At 40.4% G+C, this 18,393-nt stretch overlaps 1 protein-coding gene across 1 annotated transcript; it reads right to left on the bottom strand.

Moving 5' to 3' along the window:
• Positions 1–10,503: 10,503 nt before the first annotated feature.
• Positions 10,504–15,073, bottom strand: LOC125632601 (myelin P2 protein-like). Its single transcript, XM_048841072.2, has 4 exons — positions 14,896–15,073; positions 12,417–12,586; positions 12,052–12,153; positions 10,504–10,756 (listed from the first exon to the last, which is right to left on the bottom strand). The coding sequence occupies exons 1-4, from the start codon at positions 14,966–14,968 to the stop codon at positions 10,706–10,708; spliced, it is 396 nt and encodes a 131-aa protein (XP_048697029.1). The 5' UTR covers positions 14,969–15,073; the 3' UTR covers positions 10,504–10,705.
• Between the last annotated feature and the right edge of the window lie 3,320 nt (positions 15,074–18,393).

Raw genomic sequence — 18,393 nt, 5'->3', positions numbered from 1 at the left:
TAGACTCCCAGTGTGAGTCTGCAATGCCATTAAATACAGGATGAAGAAGTAGAGGGAGAAGAAGAAGGATGGGGGCAGGCTATGGCTGGGGAGAGGATCCACAGGGAATGGAACTAACTCCAGTGATGGGTCCCTGAAACAAGGGGCTAGGTGCTGAGGGTGGTAACCCTAGGTCTGGTGTTCCAGAGGTAGAACAATGCTGCCTGAATGAGAACTGACTGTGAGAATGGAGCTGGCTGGGATTTGGAAGCTGCAAGAAGCAGGATTACCAGATTCCCCTGGGACGGGAGGCTGTGAAATCCTAGGACAAAGGGCGAGCTGAGGAACTGTGTTATGTGTTTATGTTTGGACAAATAAATCTACTTAAAGGACATTGGGAACGGCAGTGAGTGCTTGTTAAGATGGGGAGAGGCCCTGCTGTGTCATATCCACACATTAAAATCAGTGGTCTCAATTCTTTGTACAGGAAAAAGATGTGTGTGAGAGGTGGCGGGAGGGACACGGAGGCAGCACCGGTGGCTTTAAACTACTTTTGCATTCTGTCTTTACATGGGACTTTCCCATCCCCTGGCATGAGTGAGAGCATCCTCAGGACAGCTCTAATTTATGTTCTGGCTGCAATGGCCCCGATACTGCCTCCTATGGGTCATCTACATGCCAAGAAAACTGGAACACCACATGCCATGGCCATGCCCACTCACTTGCCTTTCTCAACCCTGGCACAATCCTATGCCAGGGGATGACAGGAAGGACAGAGAAGGGCAATGATGGCAGTGTTGTGCCTGCCCCTAGTGCCACAGGTATTCCTTGAGGGCAACCGAGAGTCCCGCAGAGCCCTGAAAAAGTACAAGTGTTACAGACAGGATAAGTAGGTTGGCATGGTAAGGGACATAAAGCCATTGAAATCAGAGGGAGTCTTTCCACTGACTTCCGTGGGCACTGGATCCGGCCATTAGTGCTGCATAATAGACTAGTGTGTATATGCAAGTTCTGAGAATGAGTTAAGGGTGTTTGTGAATTAACCAAGTTCCTGACTGTATGCCCCATAGGATGGGGAAAGAGCAAATAAACTTGCTTGTCTGGGTGTAAGCACAGGTCGAAGTGTAGACCAAAAACGTATCGATGTAGTTTGTTGCGAGTATCATGGTGTATGTCCCAACAGCACCTGTTCCATTTAAGAAGCATAGAAGTGGAGAAAAACTAATTTTCTGCGGAAAAATATGTTTCTATAAAGTTTCGTGAGGTTTCAGAAAGCCTCAAGTTTCTCCTGATTCTCCCTGCAGTACTTTAAGGAGGTTAGTGTTATAAAATGCTTCTTCACGGCAGTGACTGAATGTAGCACCTATTCCAGCTGTCTCTGCTTTCTTCACTATCAGCTAAGTTGCACTTTTCCGGTTCTGGAAAAATCCCAGCTCCCAGGACAGTTTAAAAATGACTCTTGTGTAGAGTGAACATGCCAAATACTGAGTTCATAACAAGTAGTAACATTTATTCAGGAGCTAAAAACCTAGAGCAGCAATTACCCTGGCCCTAAATTGCTGGGGAAAATTAAACCCAAAAACCACTAGGCAGAAGGGGCAGGGTGTGAGTGGTTAGCCAGATACCAGTGAAAGGGATAAAACAAGGAAAGACAAATAAACCCATAAAGAATTAATTGCAGACAGTGAACACAAGATAAGGGTTTCTGAGTGGACGGCAAATGTCCAGGGAGCACTGGAGTTTATGATTTGTTAGGGAATCTTGAAGACTATAACTTTAAAAAGTTTAGATGATTCAGGACCATCAGGCTGTGCACACTAGGCCTGATGGTACATCCACTGAAGTCCATGGAAAGTCTCCCAGTGGCCTTTGAATTGGGTCCACTAATAGCCTATATAACCACATGATATTGTTACCTTTGTCCTCCTTTCCTACTTCTGTCTTGTTTTTTATTACTCTCATTTGTTGCATCTTGTCTTTATTTAGAATGTAATGGAACATTTGAGTCACCTTCTGGGAGAGAGATGCATGAGAAAAGAGCCCAGAAAATTTTCATTTCTGATCTGTACGGTCAGCACGATGTCAATGTGTCTGGTGACTAGCTTTGAACTGTTCACAAGAACTGGTCTTGCTTATTTAAGGACTAGGTGAAGTGTTAAGTGAATAGATTAGTATTAAGAGGCATGCACTTCGATTGCTGTCATTAACTGTAGAAGACAGTTAAACAGAAACTCTGCAGCTTGGCTGCTTTCCTTTTCATCATGTTCCAAACAGTAAAATGATCGGTTTCAGAGTAACAGCCGTGTTAGTCTGTATTCGCAAAAAGAAAAGGAGTACTCGTGGCACCTTAGAGACTCACCAATTTATTTGAGCATAAGCTTTCGTGAGCTACAGCTCACTTCATTGGATGCACACAGTATGCATCCGATGAAGTGAGCTGTAGCTAACGAAAGCTTATGCTCAAGTAAATTGGTTAGTCTCTAAGGTGCCACAAGTACTCCTTTTCCTTTTAGTAAAATGATCATAGATCTAGTGTAATTCGGCAAGATTAGAGATGGGGCTTAACTGAAACCACCTGAAACTTTGGAAAAGTTTGAATCTAGAGCCAGGTCAGGATTTAACCTTAATAGTTTAGGATCCTCTGTCATTTTATATATTTATAGCATTATTACTATTTACTTCTTGTATTTCATTAGTACCTAGAGAAGCCCAAATTGAGATCAGAATCCCATTGTGTTATATTCTGCACATAATGATAGATGGTGCCTACTTTGAAAGCTTTATAACCTAAACTGACAACACAAGCGCTGTAATCTGCACTCTTACAGATGAGAACTGAGGCTCAGAGAGATTAAGTGACTTGCTCAAAATCACACAGGTAGCCACAAGTCTTGAACCCAGATCTCCCAAGCCCCAGTCTACTCCCTTAACAAGGCAACCTCAGCAATATCTATTGACAAATCACTGTCATCTCACCTAGTTAAACCAGTGATTTTATATTAGTGAAAGGGAGAGCAGAATTCAGTCCAGTGTTGTTTGCCCCCAATAGAAAGTGAGTATGATGAGACAATATATTTTTAAAAAACATGTATAGATGTACAAAGAATGGGGAAATGAAACTTCCTAATCTAAATATGTATATATCTAAGAGTTTATCTACACTGGAGCTGGAAGACATTACTAAATGGAACTGCTAAAATTATCAATAGTAATGCAGAAAAGGCAGAAGTGTTCAATTAATATTTCTATTCTGTATCTCGGGAAAAAAGATGAAGTAGTCATATAATTGAAAACAGTATTTCTATTCCACTAGTATTTTGGGAAGATGTTAAATAGCATCTACTAAAGTCTGACATTTTTAAATCAGAAGGTCCTGATTACTTACATCCAAGAGTTTTAAAAGAGCTGGCTGAGAAGCTAGCTGGACCATTAATGCTAATTTTTCAAAAAGTCTTGGAACACTGGGGAAGTTCTAGAAGACCGGAAGAAAGCAAATGTTGAGCCAATATTTTAAAAGGGTATATGGGATTACCTGGGTAATTATAAGCTGGTCAGTCTGTCATCAATCCCAGGCAAGATAATGGCGAGGCTGATATGGGGCTTATACTGAAAGTAGGCCATACTTAAAGTATAGGGGACTCTGTCCTGGGAAGCAGTGACTCTGAAAAAGATTTTGGGATTGTATTGGATAATCAGCTGAACATGAACTCCCAATGTGATGCTGTGGCCAAAATAGCTAAACCAATTATTGGATGCATAAACAGGGGAATCTCAAGTAAGAGAAGAGAGGTTATTTTTATTCTATATTTGGCACTGGTGCAACTGCTGCTGGAATACTGCATCCAGTTCTGGTGCCCACAATTCAAGAAGGATGTTGATAAATTGGAGAGGGTTCCAAGAAGAGCCACAAGAATGATTAAAGGATTAGAAAACATGCCTTATAGTGATAGACTCAAGGAACTCAATTTATTCATCTTAACAAAAAGATGGTTAAAGGGTGACTTGGTTACTGTCCATAAGTACCTACATGGGGAACATATATTTCATAATGGCCTCTTCAGTGTAGCAGAGAAAGATATAACATGATCCAATGGCTGGAAACTGAAGCTTGACAAATTCAGACTGGAAATCAGGAGTAAATTTTTAACAGTGAGGGTAATTAACCATTAGAACAGTTTACCAGGGATCATGGTGGATTCTCCATAACTGGCAATTTTTAAATCAAGATTGGGTATTTTTTCTAAAAGATATTCTCTAGAAATTATTCTGGGGAAATTCTATAGCCTGTGTCAAACAGGAGGTAAGATTAGATGATCACAATGGTTCCTTCTGGCCTTTGAATCTATTAAAGATGTAATTTCCAGCTCAGGTAGACATATCCTTGCTAGCTCTGATTGAGCTAGTGCACTGAAAACAGAAGTGCAGCCTTGGTGGTGCAAGTGGCAGGACATGCTAGCCACTCCGAGTACAAACCCATCTGAGACTGTAGGCATATAGTAGGGTGGCCAGCCCTTCCCTCTGCTTATGCTGCATGGCTACATTGCTACTGTTAGCACACTAGCTTGATCAGAGCTAGTGCAGGTATGTCTACACAAGCTAGAGATTGCACCTTCCAGCTCCAGTGTAGACATATCCTCAGTGTACATGTATATGACAGCCACACTTCTTTTTTAACTGCGGTTCATATCTTTAAAGTCAACTCCAGAAATTGGCTGTAGTCTGTATGTTTCCCCTGCCCCTAAAACTGGCTGAACCATTAAAACAAGCCTCACTTAACGTTTTTCCCCACAACAGTCTCAGAGTACTGACCACTTAAATGGTATTGATATTAGCAATGTCGATCTATGGTCCCACATACTGTGATTGAATCATAGAATCATAGAATATAAGGGTTGGAAGGGACCCCAGAAGGTTTCATAGATTCATAGATTCATAGATATTTAGGCCAGAAGGGACCATTATGATCATCTAGTCTGATCTCCTGCACAATGCAGGCCACAGAATTTCACCCACCACTCCTAAAAAAGACCTCACATCTATATCTGTGCTATTGAAGTCCTCAAATTGTAGTTTGAAGACCTCAAGGAGCAGAGAATCCTCCAGCAAGTGACCCGTGCCCCATGCTACAGAGGAAGGCGAAAAACCTCCAGGGCCTTCCAATCTGCCCTGGAGGAAAATTCCTTCCCGACCCCAAATATGGCGATCAGCTAAACCCTGAGCATATGGGCAAGATTCATCAGCCAGATACTACAGAAAATTCTTTCCCGGGTAACTTGGATCTTACCCCATCTAAAAACCCATCACAGGCCATTGGGCCTATTTACCATGAATATTTAATTACCAAAACCATGTTATCCCATCATACCATCTCCTCCATAAACTTATCGAGTTTAATCTTAAAGCAAGATAGATCTTTTGCCCCCACTACTTCCCTCGGAAGGCTATTCCAAAACTTCACTCCTCTGATGGTTAGAAACCTTCGTCTAATTTCTAATCTAAATTTCCTAGTGGCCAGTTTATATCCATTTGTTCTTGTGTCCACATTGGTACTGAGTTTAAATAATTCCTCTCCCTCTCTGGTATTTATCCCTCTGATATATTTATAGAGAGCAATCATATCTCCCCTCAACCTTCTTTTAGTTAGGCTAAACAAGCCAAGCTCCCTGAGTCTCCTTTCATAAGACAAGTTTTCCATTCCTCGGATCATCCCAGTAGCCCTTCTCTGTACCTGTTCCAGTTTGAATTCATCCTTCTTAAACATGGGAGACCAGAACTGCACACAGTATTCCAGGTGAGGTCTCACCAGTGCCTTATATAATGGTACTAAAACCTCCTTATCCCTACTGGAAATACCTCTCCTGATGCATCCCAAGATGACATTAGCTTTTTTCACAGCCATATCACATTGGCAGCTCATAGTCATCCTATGATCAACCAATACTCCAAGGTCCTTTTCCTCCTCCGTTACTTCTAGTTGATGCGTCCCTAGCTTATAACTAAAATTCTTGTTATTAATCCCTAAATGCATGACCTTACACTTCTCACTATTAAATTTCATCCTATTCCTATTACTCCAGTTTACAAGGTCATCCAGATCCTCCTGTAGGGTATCCCTGTCCTTCTCTAAATTAGCAATACCTCCCAGCTTTGTATCATCTGCAAACTTTATTAGCACATTCCCACTTTTTGTGCCCAGGTCAGTAATAAAAAGATTAAATAAGATTGGTCCCAAAACTGATCCTTGAGGAACTCCACTGGTAACCTCCCTCCAACTTGACAGTTCACCTTTCAGTAGGACCCGTTGTAGTCTCCCCTTTAACCAATTCCCTATCCACCTTTCAATTTTCCTATTGATGCCCATCTTATCCAATTTAACTCATAATTCCCCATGTGGCACAGTATCAAACGCCTTACTAAAATCTAAGTAAATTAGATCCACTGCGTTTCCTTTATCTAAAAAATCTGTTACTCTCTCAAAGAAGGAGATCAGGTTGGTTTGGCACGATCTACCTTTTGTAAAACCATGTTGTATTTTGTTCCATTTACCATTGACTTCAATGTCCTTAACTACCTTCTCCTTCAAAATTTTTTCCAAGACCTTGCATACTACAGATGTCAAACTAACAGGCCTATAATTACTTGGATCACTTTTTTTCCCTTTCTTAAAAATAGGAACTATGTTAGCAATTCTCCAATCATACGGTACAACCCCTGAGTTTACAGATTCATTAAAAATTCTTGCTAATGGGCTTGCAATTTCTTGTGCCAATTCTTTTAATATTCTTGGATGAAGATTATCTGGGCCCCCCGATTTAGTCCCATTAAGCTGTTTGAGTTTCGCTTCTACCTCAGATATGGTGATGTCTACCTCCATATCCTCATTCCCATTTATCATGCTACCATTATCCCTAAGATCCTCTTTAGTCTTATTAAAGACTGAGGCAAAGTATTTGTTTAGATATTGGGCCATGCCTAGATTATCCTTGACCTCCACTCCATCCTCAGTTTTTAGCGGTCCCACTTCTTCTTTCTTTGTTTTCTTCCTATTTATATGACTATAGAACCTTTTACTATTGGTTTTAATTCCCTTTGCAAGGTCCAACTCTACTTGACTTTTAGCCTGTCTCACTTTATCCCTACATATTCTGACCTCAATAAGGTAGCTTTCCTTACTGATCCCTCCCTTCTTCCACTCCCTATATATATAAGGTCATCTAGTCCAACCCCCTGCTCGAAGCAGGACCAATTCCCAGTTAAATCATCCCAGCCAGGGCTTTGTCAAGCCTGACCTTAAAAACCTCTAAGGAAGGAGATTCTACCACCTCCCTAGGTAACGCATTCCAGTGTTTCACCACCCTCTTAGTGAAAAAGTTTTTCCTAATATCCAATCTAAACCTCCCCCACTGCAGCTTGAGACCATTACTCCTCGTTCTGTCATCTGCTACCATTGAGAACAGTCTAGAGCCATCCTCTTTGGAACCCCCTTTCAGGTAGTTGAAAGCAGCTATCAAATCCCCCCTCATTCTTCTCTTCTGCAGGCTAAACAATCCCAGCTCCCTCAGCCTCTCCTCATAACTCATGTGTTCCAGACCCCTAATCATTTTTGTTGCCCTTCGCTGGACTCTCTCCAATTTATCCACATCCTTCTTGAAGTGTGGGGCCCAAAACTGGACACAGTACTCCAGATGAGGCCTCACCAATGTCGAATAGAGGGGAACGATCACGTCCCTCGACATTTGCTTTAACACATTGTCCTCTTAAAAATGTGGAAAGTCTTGGTATTAAATGTTTATAACTGCGTTCTCCTGTGTATTAAAATCAGCAGTATCTCTTATATATTGAGTGTTTCCTAATGCCACACGGCAGACTGAAGACTCCCAATATGTACAGAAAGCATGGTGTATTAAGAAGGAGGCTACATGGAAATGTTTAGTGCTCTCCATGAACACAGGCCTTATGCTGAGCACAAGCTGCCTCCCTTCTGCCCCTGCATTGGACCCTGCTCTAGTGCAAGGATGAGTCTACCTCTATATCTGCTTCAGGTCATAAGTGTTCATACTTCACTTTCACAAATGTTAAGGCTGGAACTTGTTCGCATTGAAGACAAAGGCAAAATTCCCATTGACTTGTCTAAGGGAATCAGGATAGGAGCCTTATAATTATACATAACTCTTAGAGAGCATTCGTCCATATACCTCGCTGTGTTTTACAAAGGAGGAAAATAAAATTATCCTCACTTTTCAGATGGGGAAATCAAGACCAAGACTTGAAATGATATAGTCAAGGTCACACAGCTGGCCAGCATAAGATTCACGCCACTGCTATGCTGCATATCAAGCCAAAGTAAACACTTATTTCTATCACATCAGTTCTAGCCAAGCAGGAAAAGTCTTGTAATCCAATGTTAACTTCCCACGTAGCTGGGTCATGGCACAGGGGTCAGTCTGATTAACGAGTCAATAGATACTGCTGGATGTACTCACTTTGAATGACTTGGCATCACAAAGTGGAAGAACTAAAGGAAATAAGTATTGACAAGCCAAATACGCAGCTCAATTAAATATATTTACAGGTGTAGTCTAGTTTTGTTACATAAATTACAAGCATGACTGCTAATGGGATTTAGACTGCTAAGTACCTAAATCCCTTTAGAAAGGCATTGCAGCACTGAGTACAGCAATGCCTAAATAACTTTAAAAATCTGGGCCCTGGTGACATATTCTACCCCTGGTTATCCTGGTATAAACCTCCAATGAAACTTCATAGGGTGTAAACTGATGGTAGAATGTGACCACCCAATTCAGGATATTGCATTTTCTTTGTGCATCTCACATTCTAGTCAATGTGAGCGCCATGTGCAAGAATAGGTTTTGATGCTACTTTCCTGCTCTGCTTTCATTTAAGCTAGTTCTTGGAAGTGAAGCACAATATGCTTAACTCTAAGTCAAGTCAGGTAAGTGAAAAGGAAGAGTTGGTGTTCAAATGATCTTCAAAATATATGTGCAGTTAAAGTCTGAAAGTATTCTCTTGTGGCGCTCGATCCTTCAAGGTGCAGAGCACAATGTGCATTTAAACACATGCTTAACTTTAAGTATGTGAGTAATTTCATTGAAGTCACAGGGATCACTTGTGCCTAATGTTAAGCACAGGCTTAAGTGCTTTGTTGGATCTGAGCCCGAATGCTCAGCACCTTTAAAGGTCGAGTGCTTGTCGATCTGGGATTTCAAGAATGGATTCAAGACAGCACTTCACATTTCATTTCACAGTGAAAGAAACATTTGACATTAGAGAATCTATTCCTTCCCAGATAGAAATACTGAATGAGACACATGCTGTTTTTTCTCCAGGAAGTGTTTTTGGGAATAAGAGCCAAGATGGCAAAAACATCACATTTAAAGGTATAAACTTGTGCGATCAGATTAGAATTTCAGAGTGAAGTAATAATGTGGTAATACTGATGTACTGCAATTTCTTCTGCAAGCACAATCACTTTACATTGTGTGGAGAGCCTTATGAGTTTTGCAGGGTAAGGATGATATCCTTATGTGTACTGTTCAATAGTAAAACCATTTGAGAAAACCAGCAGGACAGTGGGGTGGGAGTAGGTATTGTTTCATATTCTCTGTGTATATATAAAGTCTGCTGCAGTTTCCACGGTATGCATCCGATGAAGTGAGCTGTAGCTCACGAAAGCTCATGCTCAAATAAATTGGTTAGTCTCTAAGGTGCCACAAGTACTCCTTTTCTATTTGAGAAACTGTAATATCAAAGCCATGAAATAAGGATTATTCTAGATAGGATGCTTTCAGTAAAAGTTGTCTTAACACCTCCAAAGAAAGATAGTGCCTTGCAGTCTGTACTGTAACATTTCAAACAGAAACAGTCTTGTTCATCCATACATCAAGGAAAGTAGATTCATATCTTCTATGCAGTACATCATCCCTAAGCAGTGGGGGCAAAAGACCTATCTGGCTTCAAGATTAAACTCCATTAGTTTATGGAGGAGATGCTATGATGGGATAACATGATTTTGGCAATTAACTGATCTTTAACTATTCATGGTAAATAGGCCCAATGGCTTTTGATGGGATGTTAGATGGGGTGGGATCTGAGTTACTACAGAGAATTCTTTCCTGGGTATCTGGCTGGTGAATCTTGCCCACATGCTCAGGGTTCAGCTGATCGCCATATTTGGGGTCGGGAAGGAATTTTCCTCCAGGGCAGATTGGAAGAGGCCCTGGGGGTTTTTCGCCTTCCTCTGTAGCATGGGGTACGGGTCACCTGCTGGAGGATTCTCTGCACCTTGAAGTCTTTAAACCATGATTTGAGGACTTCAATAGCTCAGACATAGGTGAGAGGTTTATTGCAGAAGTGATAGGGTGAGCTTCTGTGGCCTGCATTGTGCAGGAGGTCAGACTAGATGATCATAATGGTCCCTTCTGACCTTAATATCTATGAGTCTAAGGAAAGGCGTGCAATTCCCAATAAAGGAAATCAAAACAATTCTACAAGACAGACAAAAGCTACATTTCACATGTCCGGAAGCTTTTATTTAAACACCACGATACTTTGGATTAGTTACACTACGGCTTTGAAATATCATTTGATAATTTAGTTGTTTTCCTGATAAAGGAAATAAGAAAAAAAGGTGCATAATAGATAGAGCTTTGCTCATTGAACTGGGTTTCCAGAGCCACTTCTAGTCCCGTGTAGAGATGGGATTTCCTCACACTCTCTCATAGATTCGAGTGCAGACAACACCCTTCATATCACATTCCTAAGACAAAAAAAGAAGGGTTAATAGAAACTTCTGAATGACAGTGCATAAGCATCTAATCCAAAGACCAAGGAAGTCAATAGAAATATTTCCTATATATTATTTCATTAATTTATATAGATCCCCAAACAGCAAAATTATTTTTTATCCTCCAAGTGGGAAAGGATTCTACTTCAACAGCATAAACTTTCAAAAGAGTGCTTAAAGAAAACCATACTTCATAAAATTAGACATGACGTGGTAGCTAGTCACAGATTTCAAATTTCTTCCAAGAACACATGTTGCCTTCATGAGTATTATTGCAATGACAACAATATCAGCTCTTGTAACTTAATATAGAAGTTCACATGACTGCTTTCATTTTAAAAAGAAGTCCCCGCTTCCTTGTAGTGAGTTCAAAGTGTAACTAGATTACAAACATGGACTGTCAATGGAAAAATGAACTTTTCGTTGCAAGGAGACTGATGAACCACCTAAAATTCATAAGTTGCAAATAAGCCAAAGGAGCTTCCTAAGACTGTGGGAGGGGATGGCTGTATATAGCACTTTCTACTCCTTGCTGTTCCCTCATACCCCTCTTATTAAAGGATTGGAAAACATGCCTTCTAGTGAGACTCAAGGAGCTCAGTCTATTTACTTTATCAAAGAAAAGGTTAAGGGTGCTTTGATCAGAGTCTTTAAGTACCTACATGGGGAACAGAAATTCGATAATAGCGGGCTCTTCAGTCTACAGACAAAGGTATAACAAGATCCAATGGCTGAAAGTTGAAATTAGATACATTTAGAGTATGAATAAAGCACACATTTTTACCAGCGCAGGGGCAATTAACTACTGGAACAACTTATCAAAGGTTGTGGTGGATTCTTCATAATGGCAAATTTTTAAATCAAGACTGGATGTTTTTCTAAAAGATCTGCTCTAGTTCTGTCATAGCTGTTGGACTTGAACAAGAATTAATTCCGGGAAGCCTCTGGCTTGTGTTATGCAGGAGGTTAGAATAGATGTTCACAATGGTCCCCTCGAGCTCTAACATCTACAAATCTATGAATCAGTCTTATCTTTAACTTCACCTTAATATAGAGGGTTTTTTAGGTGTGAGTGGAATATAATGTTTACTTCATTCCCACTTGCTTCCTAAAGTCATTTCTTGACCCACTCTCTCACTATTTCTGTCATAAGTGAAACCAAAAAGAAGGTGAAAATTGACAGTATAATTAGATTTAAACTATTAAGCTGTTGCCTACATCGTTGCAGCATTCAGTGATTAATGGTTAGGGATGGTCTAGTCACTTACCACCACCATTTTCCCATCCACCAATTTTCTCCTTATTGTGGTCTCTTTGCCATTCCACTTCTGCACTTGAACCAGCGACCCTTTTTCTAAGGTTACGACACTCTGCAAAGACCCAGAGAATGAGTCAAAATGTGACTATTTCCCCAGAGCCTTGCATATTAAAGAGACAATTCACTTAACATTGAGCAAATTCCACATTCTCGGCACACAGCCCACTCAGCAACATTCGTTTTATACACAACATTTGCTCCTCTTATGGTCCTTTTCACTGATGGTTTGCAGATTTATGCTTTTAAGGATAAAAAAATCCTCCCATTTGTCATCCAGCAGATCAGAAACCCTCTGAAGGAAATCATTACCCTCACCTTGGTTTTCCTGTCATCTGCTGTGGTTTCATCAAACACTTGGCCCAATTTGAAGGAAATCTCTGTGTTTTTGAAGGTGCTTTCAGTTCTGATGGTTATCACATCCCCTTTCATTCTGATGATCACATTGGGCCTGGCCAGGCCACCTAGTTTCCTGGCAAAGCCCACTCCTGCAAATCAGACATAAAAATACCATTATACTCTATGAAGGAAGAAATTCTTTATCACTTTACAGAGCATCAGAGCAATTTCCTTTTAAACAGATACCACAGTTTGGAATGTGACACTAATTCCTCAGATTCAGAGGCAACATATAAAACTGCATTTCATAGGCTGAGGCATTCCCCAGTCCAGTGTATGTACAGTACACTTCTGTTTATCTGAATGGGCTGGGGGACTTCTGACAGTTTTGGATAGCTGGGCATTGAGATAAACGGAAGTGCTATTTTGAGCTGCAGTTACACTGATAGAGAGATATGGGGAATGAAGAGTGTAATGCTAATGTTTGCTTAATAATTTGTACTTTATAAAAGAGTAAAAAAAAACAACTTGAACAACTTTACTGAGTGGTATTAGAATCATTGTGTACATACTTAATACTGATTAATTCAAATTAAACATAATTTAATTAGTCTTTCCAAGCTGCTGTTGCTGCTGAAACTGGATTTGGTCTCAGTAACTGCAGGTAACCTCTCAAAACCACTGCAAAAATACAAAGTCATTGATTAGCACTAAAGCTATGTCTACACTACTGCCGTAAGTCAACCTATGCTATGCAACTCACGTATTTCACGTTATTCACGTAGCTGGAGTCGACTTACCTTAGGTTGAGTTACCGCAGGGTATACACCGCGGGGGGTTGACAGGAGAAACTCTCCCGTCGACTTACCTTACTCTTCTTGTTGGGGGTAGAGTACAGGGATTGACTGGAGCGTGATCTGCTGTTGATTTGGTGGGTCTTCAGTAGACCCACTAAAACGACTGCTGGTGGATCGATCTCAAAGCATCGATCCCAGATGTAGTGTAGACCTGCCCTAAGAGGCTCTCAGAGGCTAATTTAGAAGTTATTAGCAGGTGACTAATTCACATAGGGCTACTTGGGGACACACTGTGGATTCTGAAAACTAGGATTTTCAGATAAAAGGAATTCAGATAACTGTGTAGTTAGAAACCAGGATATACTGACTACACAAGAATTATGTATTTTCAGGTAGGCAGGAACACAGGCAGCTATTAATCTGCACTGCACCTATGTGGAGAATAGAGCTGGTGGCAAACGTTTTTCACAGAAATATTTTTGAAACATTTTCCCCTTGTCTTTTACTAGTCAAAACATTTCAAAATTCAATTTTTTCAACCAGCTGTAGTAGAGAATCAAAGTATCTAGAATCTAGCACATTTCTGTTTGTACTTCACAACATAAGTCCTCCTTTTCTTTTTGCGAATACAGACTAACACGGCTGCTACTCTGAAACTAAACATCAGTGAAAAGTAAACATTTCAAATAGAGAAAAATTCAAATATAAAAGTAAATGGGAGCAAAAAGCTACCAATACAACTGCCATCTACAAGGCTCTTTTTACAAGGTTCACTATACCACACAGCCCACATTCTGGTCAACTAGTTAGAGCAATAGTCTGAGATTTTTATTCTTCATTCTGCCTCTGACTTGCTGCATCTTGGTTTCTTAAATGTAAAATGTGGATAATAATAGTTACCATCTTTGTAAATTCTATGATGTGCTAAATTCAATGAAAGGTACTAGGTATAGTGAGATCAAAGTATTTGTAAAGTACAACATTAGTCACTGCAAATATTCAATGCTGAAATAATTTTCTTAAGACCTGGTATCTTCCCAAAAACCTCCCTAGCAGAATTTATACCCAAAATTGCTTGTAGTTAGTCAATTGGAATTATTCTGCTACTCTCTTTAACCTTTAAAGTAAAGGGAATTAAGGTCTCAGCAATAACAACAGTAATGTTGAGAGTGACCGCTAGTGCAATCATTATAAATTGATGAAGCCAGTATTAAACTAAAAAAAGAATGCCTAATTTGTTTCATTCCCAGAATTGCTCAGTAACAGATGAATTCATTCATGGATTTAGACCCCAGGAAGCTCAGTGTCAGGAGACAGCAGCACCATCACAAGTTGATGGAATACAGTAAGTGATTGTAAGTTCTAAGTTTAACAGTGTATGCAAGAGGGACAAAAAATATGTTTTTTCTCCCATTTCTCATTAAATGGGAATAAGAGATGCAGATCAGGTAGTTAGTAAATTTATTATAACAAACCAGAGATTTCTGCTTTTCATTTTAAGATGCTGAAATTGAAGAGAGAGAGGGAAAAAAATAAAGAACTACACCACAGATATAACCAGAGTGAAGAGTCCCCAGGCCTGGGAAGAAGACATTTTCCAGGAGCAAATAGAAGAAGAAGAGACATTTCCAAACAAAGATTATAAAAATAGCATTTCTCACCCAATTCTTTCATATAATCATCAAATTTTTCACTGGAGACAAGCTTCCAGGTTCCCACAAACCGGTTGCACATTATATTGGCTTTGTGCGGCAGTGTTCCTCAGGAGAAAGGCAATGACAGCAGCAGCTCTTAGTGGGTGGCAAAAGGACTGTGTGAGCTATGCATGCCTCAATAGCTTCTTTATAAAGATGCCCTGAACTTGTAATTCTCAAGACTGACCAACCAGGAGAAACAACATCAGGGGCAAGACAATGCACACCTTGTCCAAAGCCACTTGTGTTAGTACCAAGACTCAGTGTTGTGCCTGCCACTGCTTCCTCCACTGAATAAAGCAGAATAATCAGGAGGGCGTGGGGGCCAGCACATGAGGTTACTGTTGCAGTGCCAGGAGAACATTTCAGTGATGCTGCTGTAGTATCTGAGACAAATCATGATGCCAAGCACGGCACCACCCTACTGTGAACATTAATGCTGCCTTCCTCCCAACACCACCACATCTTCCTCTGCCACCATCATCACTGCTATTGTCACCCTGGTGCCAGTGAATTAAGCTAAAGCCACACAGTGGGTCATCTCACAAGGATCTGAATGTGGGGGAGGCTTGGAATTACTTTGTCAAAGTTGCAGAAGCTAGTTGAAACCTGCATCCCAAGCCAGGAGAAAAAATTCATAGGGAAGGGTTGCAGACCAAGCTGGATGACAAGCATCTCAAATAGGGTTATTAAGAGAAAATAGAAAGCCTGCAAGGAATGGAAGATGGGATGGATCAGTAAGGAAAGCTACCTCTTGCAGGTCAGAAAGCATAGGGGAAAAGTGATAACACTGAGGATGGGGTAAAGATTAAAGATAATCTAGGTACGGCTCAACACCTAAACAAATACTTTGCCTCAGTTTTTAATGAGGGTAATGAGGCATTGGGAGCAGTGGCAGGGCAGCTAATGGGAACAGGTATATGGAAGTAGAAATTACCATCTCTGAGGTCGAAGCCAAACTCAAATGAATAGGACCAAATCGGGGGACCTGAATAATCTCCATTCAGAAGAACATAAAGGAACAGGCATGTGACATTGCTAGCCCAATAGCAAGGATTTTTAATGACTCTTAAACTCAGGGGTCATACTCTCTGACTGGAAAATTGTAAATATAGTACCTATATTTAAGAAAGGAGAAAAAAAGGTGATCTGGGAAACTATGGGCCCATTAGTTTGACCTCAATTGTATGCAAGGTGTTAAAATAGATTTTAAAAGTGAGGGTAGTAAGGACACAGGGGTAATTGGGATAAAATACAACACGGTTTTCCAAAAGATATATTGTGCCAGACCAACCTGATTTCTTTCTTTGAGAAGATAACTGATTTTCTAAATAAAGGAAATGCAGTAGATCTAATCTATCTGGATTTCAGTAAAGCATTTTGTACAGTTCCACATGGAAAATAGGATTAATACTAGAATCAAAAATTGGGTAAGGAACTGGTTAAAGGGGAGAATACAGTGTGTCATGCTGAAAAGTGAACTGTCAAGCTGCAGGGAGGTTACTAGTGTTGTTCCTCAAGGATTGGTCTTGGGACCAGTCTTATTTAACATTTTTATTAATGAGCTTGGCACAAAAGGTGGGAGTGTGCTAATAAAATCTGTGGATGACACAAAGTTGGGAGGTACTGCCAGTACGGAGGAGAACTGGAATATCACACATGACCTTGAAAACTGGAATAATAGAAATGGGATGAAATGTAATAGTGCAAAGTCATGCATTTAGGCACTAACAACAAAAATTTTTGCTATAAGAGGGGATCGTATAAATTGGAAATGACAGAGGCGGAGAAAGACCAGGGTGTATTGGTTGATTACAGGAAAACTATGAGCCGCCAATGTGATGCAGCCATGAAAAAGGCTAATGCAATCCTAGGGTGCATCAAGTGAGATATTTCCAGCAGAGATAAGGAAGTGTTATTACCATTATGCAAGGCACTGGTTAGACCTCATGTGGCATACTGTGTGCAATTCTAGTCTCCCATGTTTAAGAAAGATGAATTCAAACTAGAATAGGTACAGAGAAGGGCTACTTGGATGATAAGAGGAATGGAGAATCTACCTTACAAGAGGAGACTTAAGGAGCTTGACTTGTTTACCCTAACAAAGGAGATATGATTGCTGTCTGTAAATTGATATGATTGCTGTCTGTCCCCCAGCGAGGGAAAGAAATTATTTAAGTTAAGGAAAATGTTGGCACAAGAACAAGTGGATATAAACTGGCCATCAATAAGTTTAGGCTTGAAATTAGATGAAGGTTTTTAACCATCAGAGGAGTGAAGTTCTGGAACAGCCTTCAGGGGACTAGTGGAGACAAAAATACCTAACTGGTTTTTAAGGCTGAGTTTGATAAGTTTATGGAGGGGAAGGTATGATGAGATTGCCTACAATGGCAATGGCCCATCTGTGACTGCTAATAGCAAATATCTCCACTGGGCAGAGATAGGACACTAGATGGGGAGGGCTCTGAGTTACCATTGAGAATTCTTTCCCAGCTGTCTGGCTGGTGGGTTTCACGCACATGCACAGGGTCTAACTGATCACCATATTTCTGGTTGGGAAGCAATCTTTCCCCAGGTAAGATTGGTGGAGACCCTGTTGTTTTTTTTTTTGCCTTCCTCTCAGTGTGGGGCATGGATCACTTGCTGGAGTGAACTAAAGTAAATGGTGGATTGTCTGTAACTTGAAGCTTATAAATCAAGATTTGGGGACTTCAGTAACTCAACCAGAGAGTATGGATTTATTACATAAGTAGGTGGGTGAGGTTCTGTGGCCTGCAATGTGAAGGAGGTCAGATTAGATTACCATGATAGTCCCCTCTGGCCTTAAAGTCCACGAGTCTTTTAGACAGAGAAGAGCTGGAGGCAGAACACTCAGTAATTAAACTACTGAACCACCTTTCTCTCATGAGTCGCCTTCAAAATGACATGTCTATTTGATCTTTTAAACATGTATTTCTTTATTCTGCTCTGTCTTTTACCCTTCCACTTGGAGTTCTCATCACAAACTGTGAAATGCTTTTTTCATCACACTATTAAGACCAAACCCCCACACCTGCTGTTTTTCCCTCCCCCATTACTAGTGGACAAGTGGAGAAGAGAGGTGGTTCATAATATAATGACCATGAGATGAGATGAGACCATTAAGTGGTGATTTGAGAACCCCTGTTTTAGAGTTCCATTATCTAAGTTGCATAACATAGAACCCACCAATGTCCTTGTATTTGCAGGCATATAAAGTTCAGCTTCTAAAAAGGACCATTCATTTTATAACTACAGTGTTGCAGTTAACAAACATGTTTGAAAGGCAGGAGTGTAGATCTCTGTAGTTCAAAGAAATACCAAAAATTCTGGAACACTAAAGTGAACGTATTGTTGTGAGTTGGGTTAAACCTTGTTGTTATGGGTTGGGCGTATCCATTGCTTTTCTTTCAGGATAAGTGTAAAGAAATGGCTGAAACAATCTCA

Source organism: Caretta caretta, chromosome 2, assembly GCF_965140235.1.
Source record: "Caretta caretta isolate rCarCar2 chromosome 2, rCarCar1.hap1, whole genome shotgun sequence".
In the NCBI taxonomy this organism is placed as follows: Eukaryota; Metazoa; Chordata; order Testudines; family Cheloniidae; genus Caretta; species Caretta caretta.
Note: the sequence above shows the minus strand (reverse complement) of the source record. Positions and strands in the feature narration are given on the sequence as shown.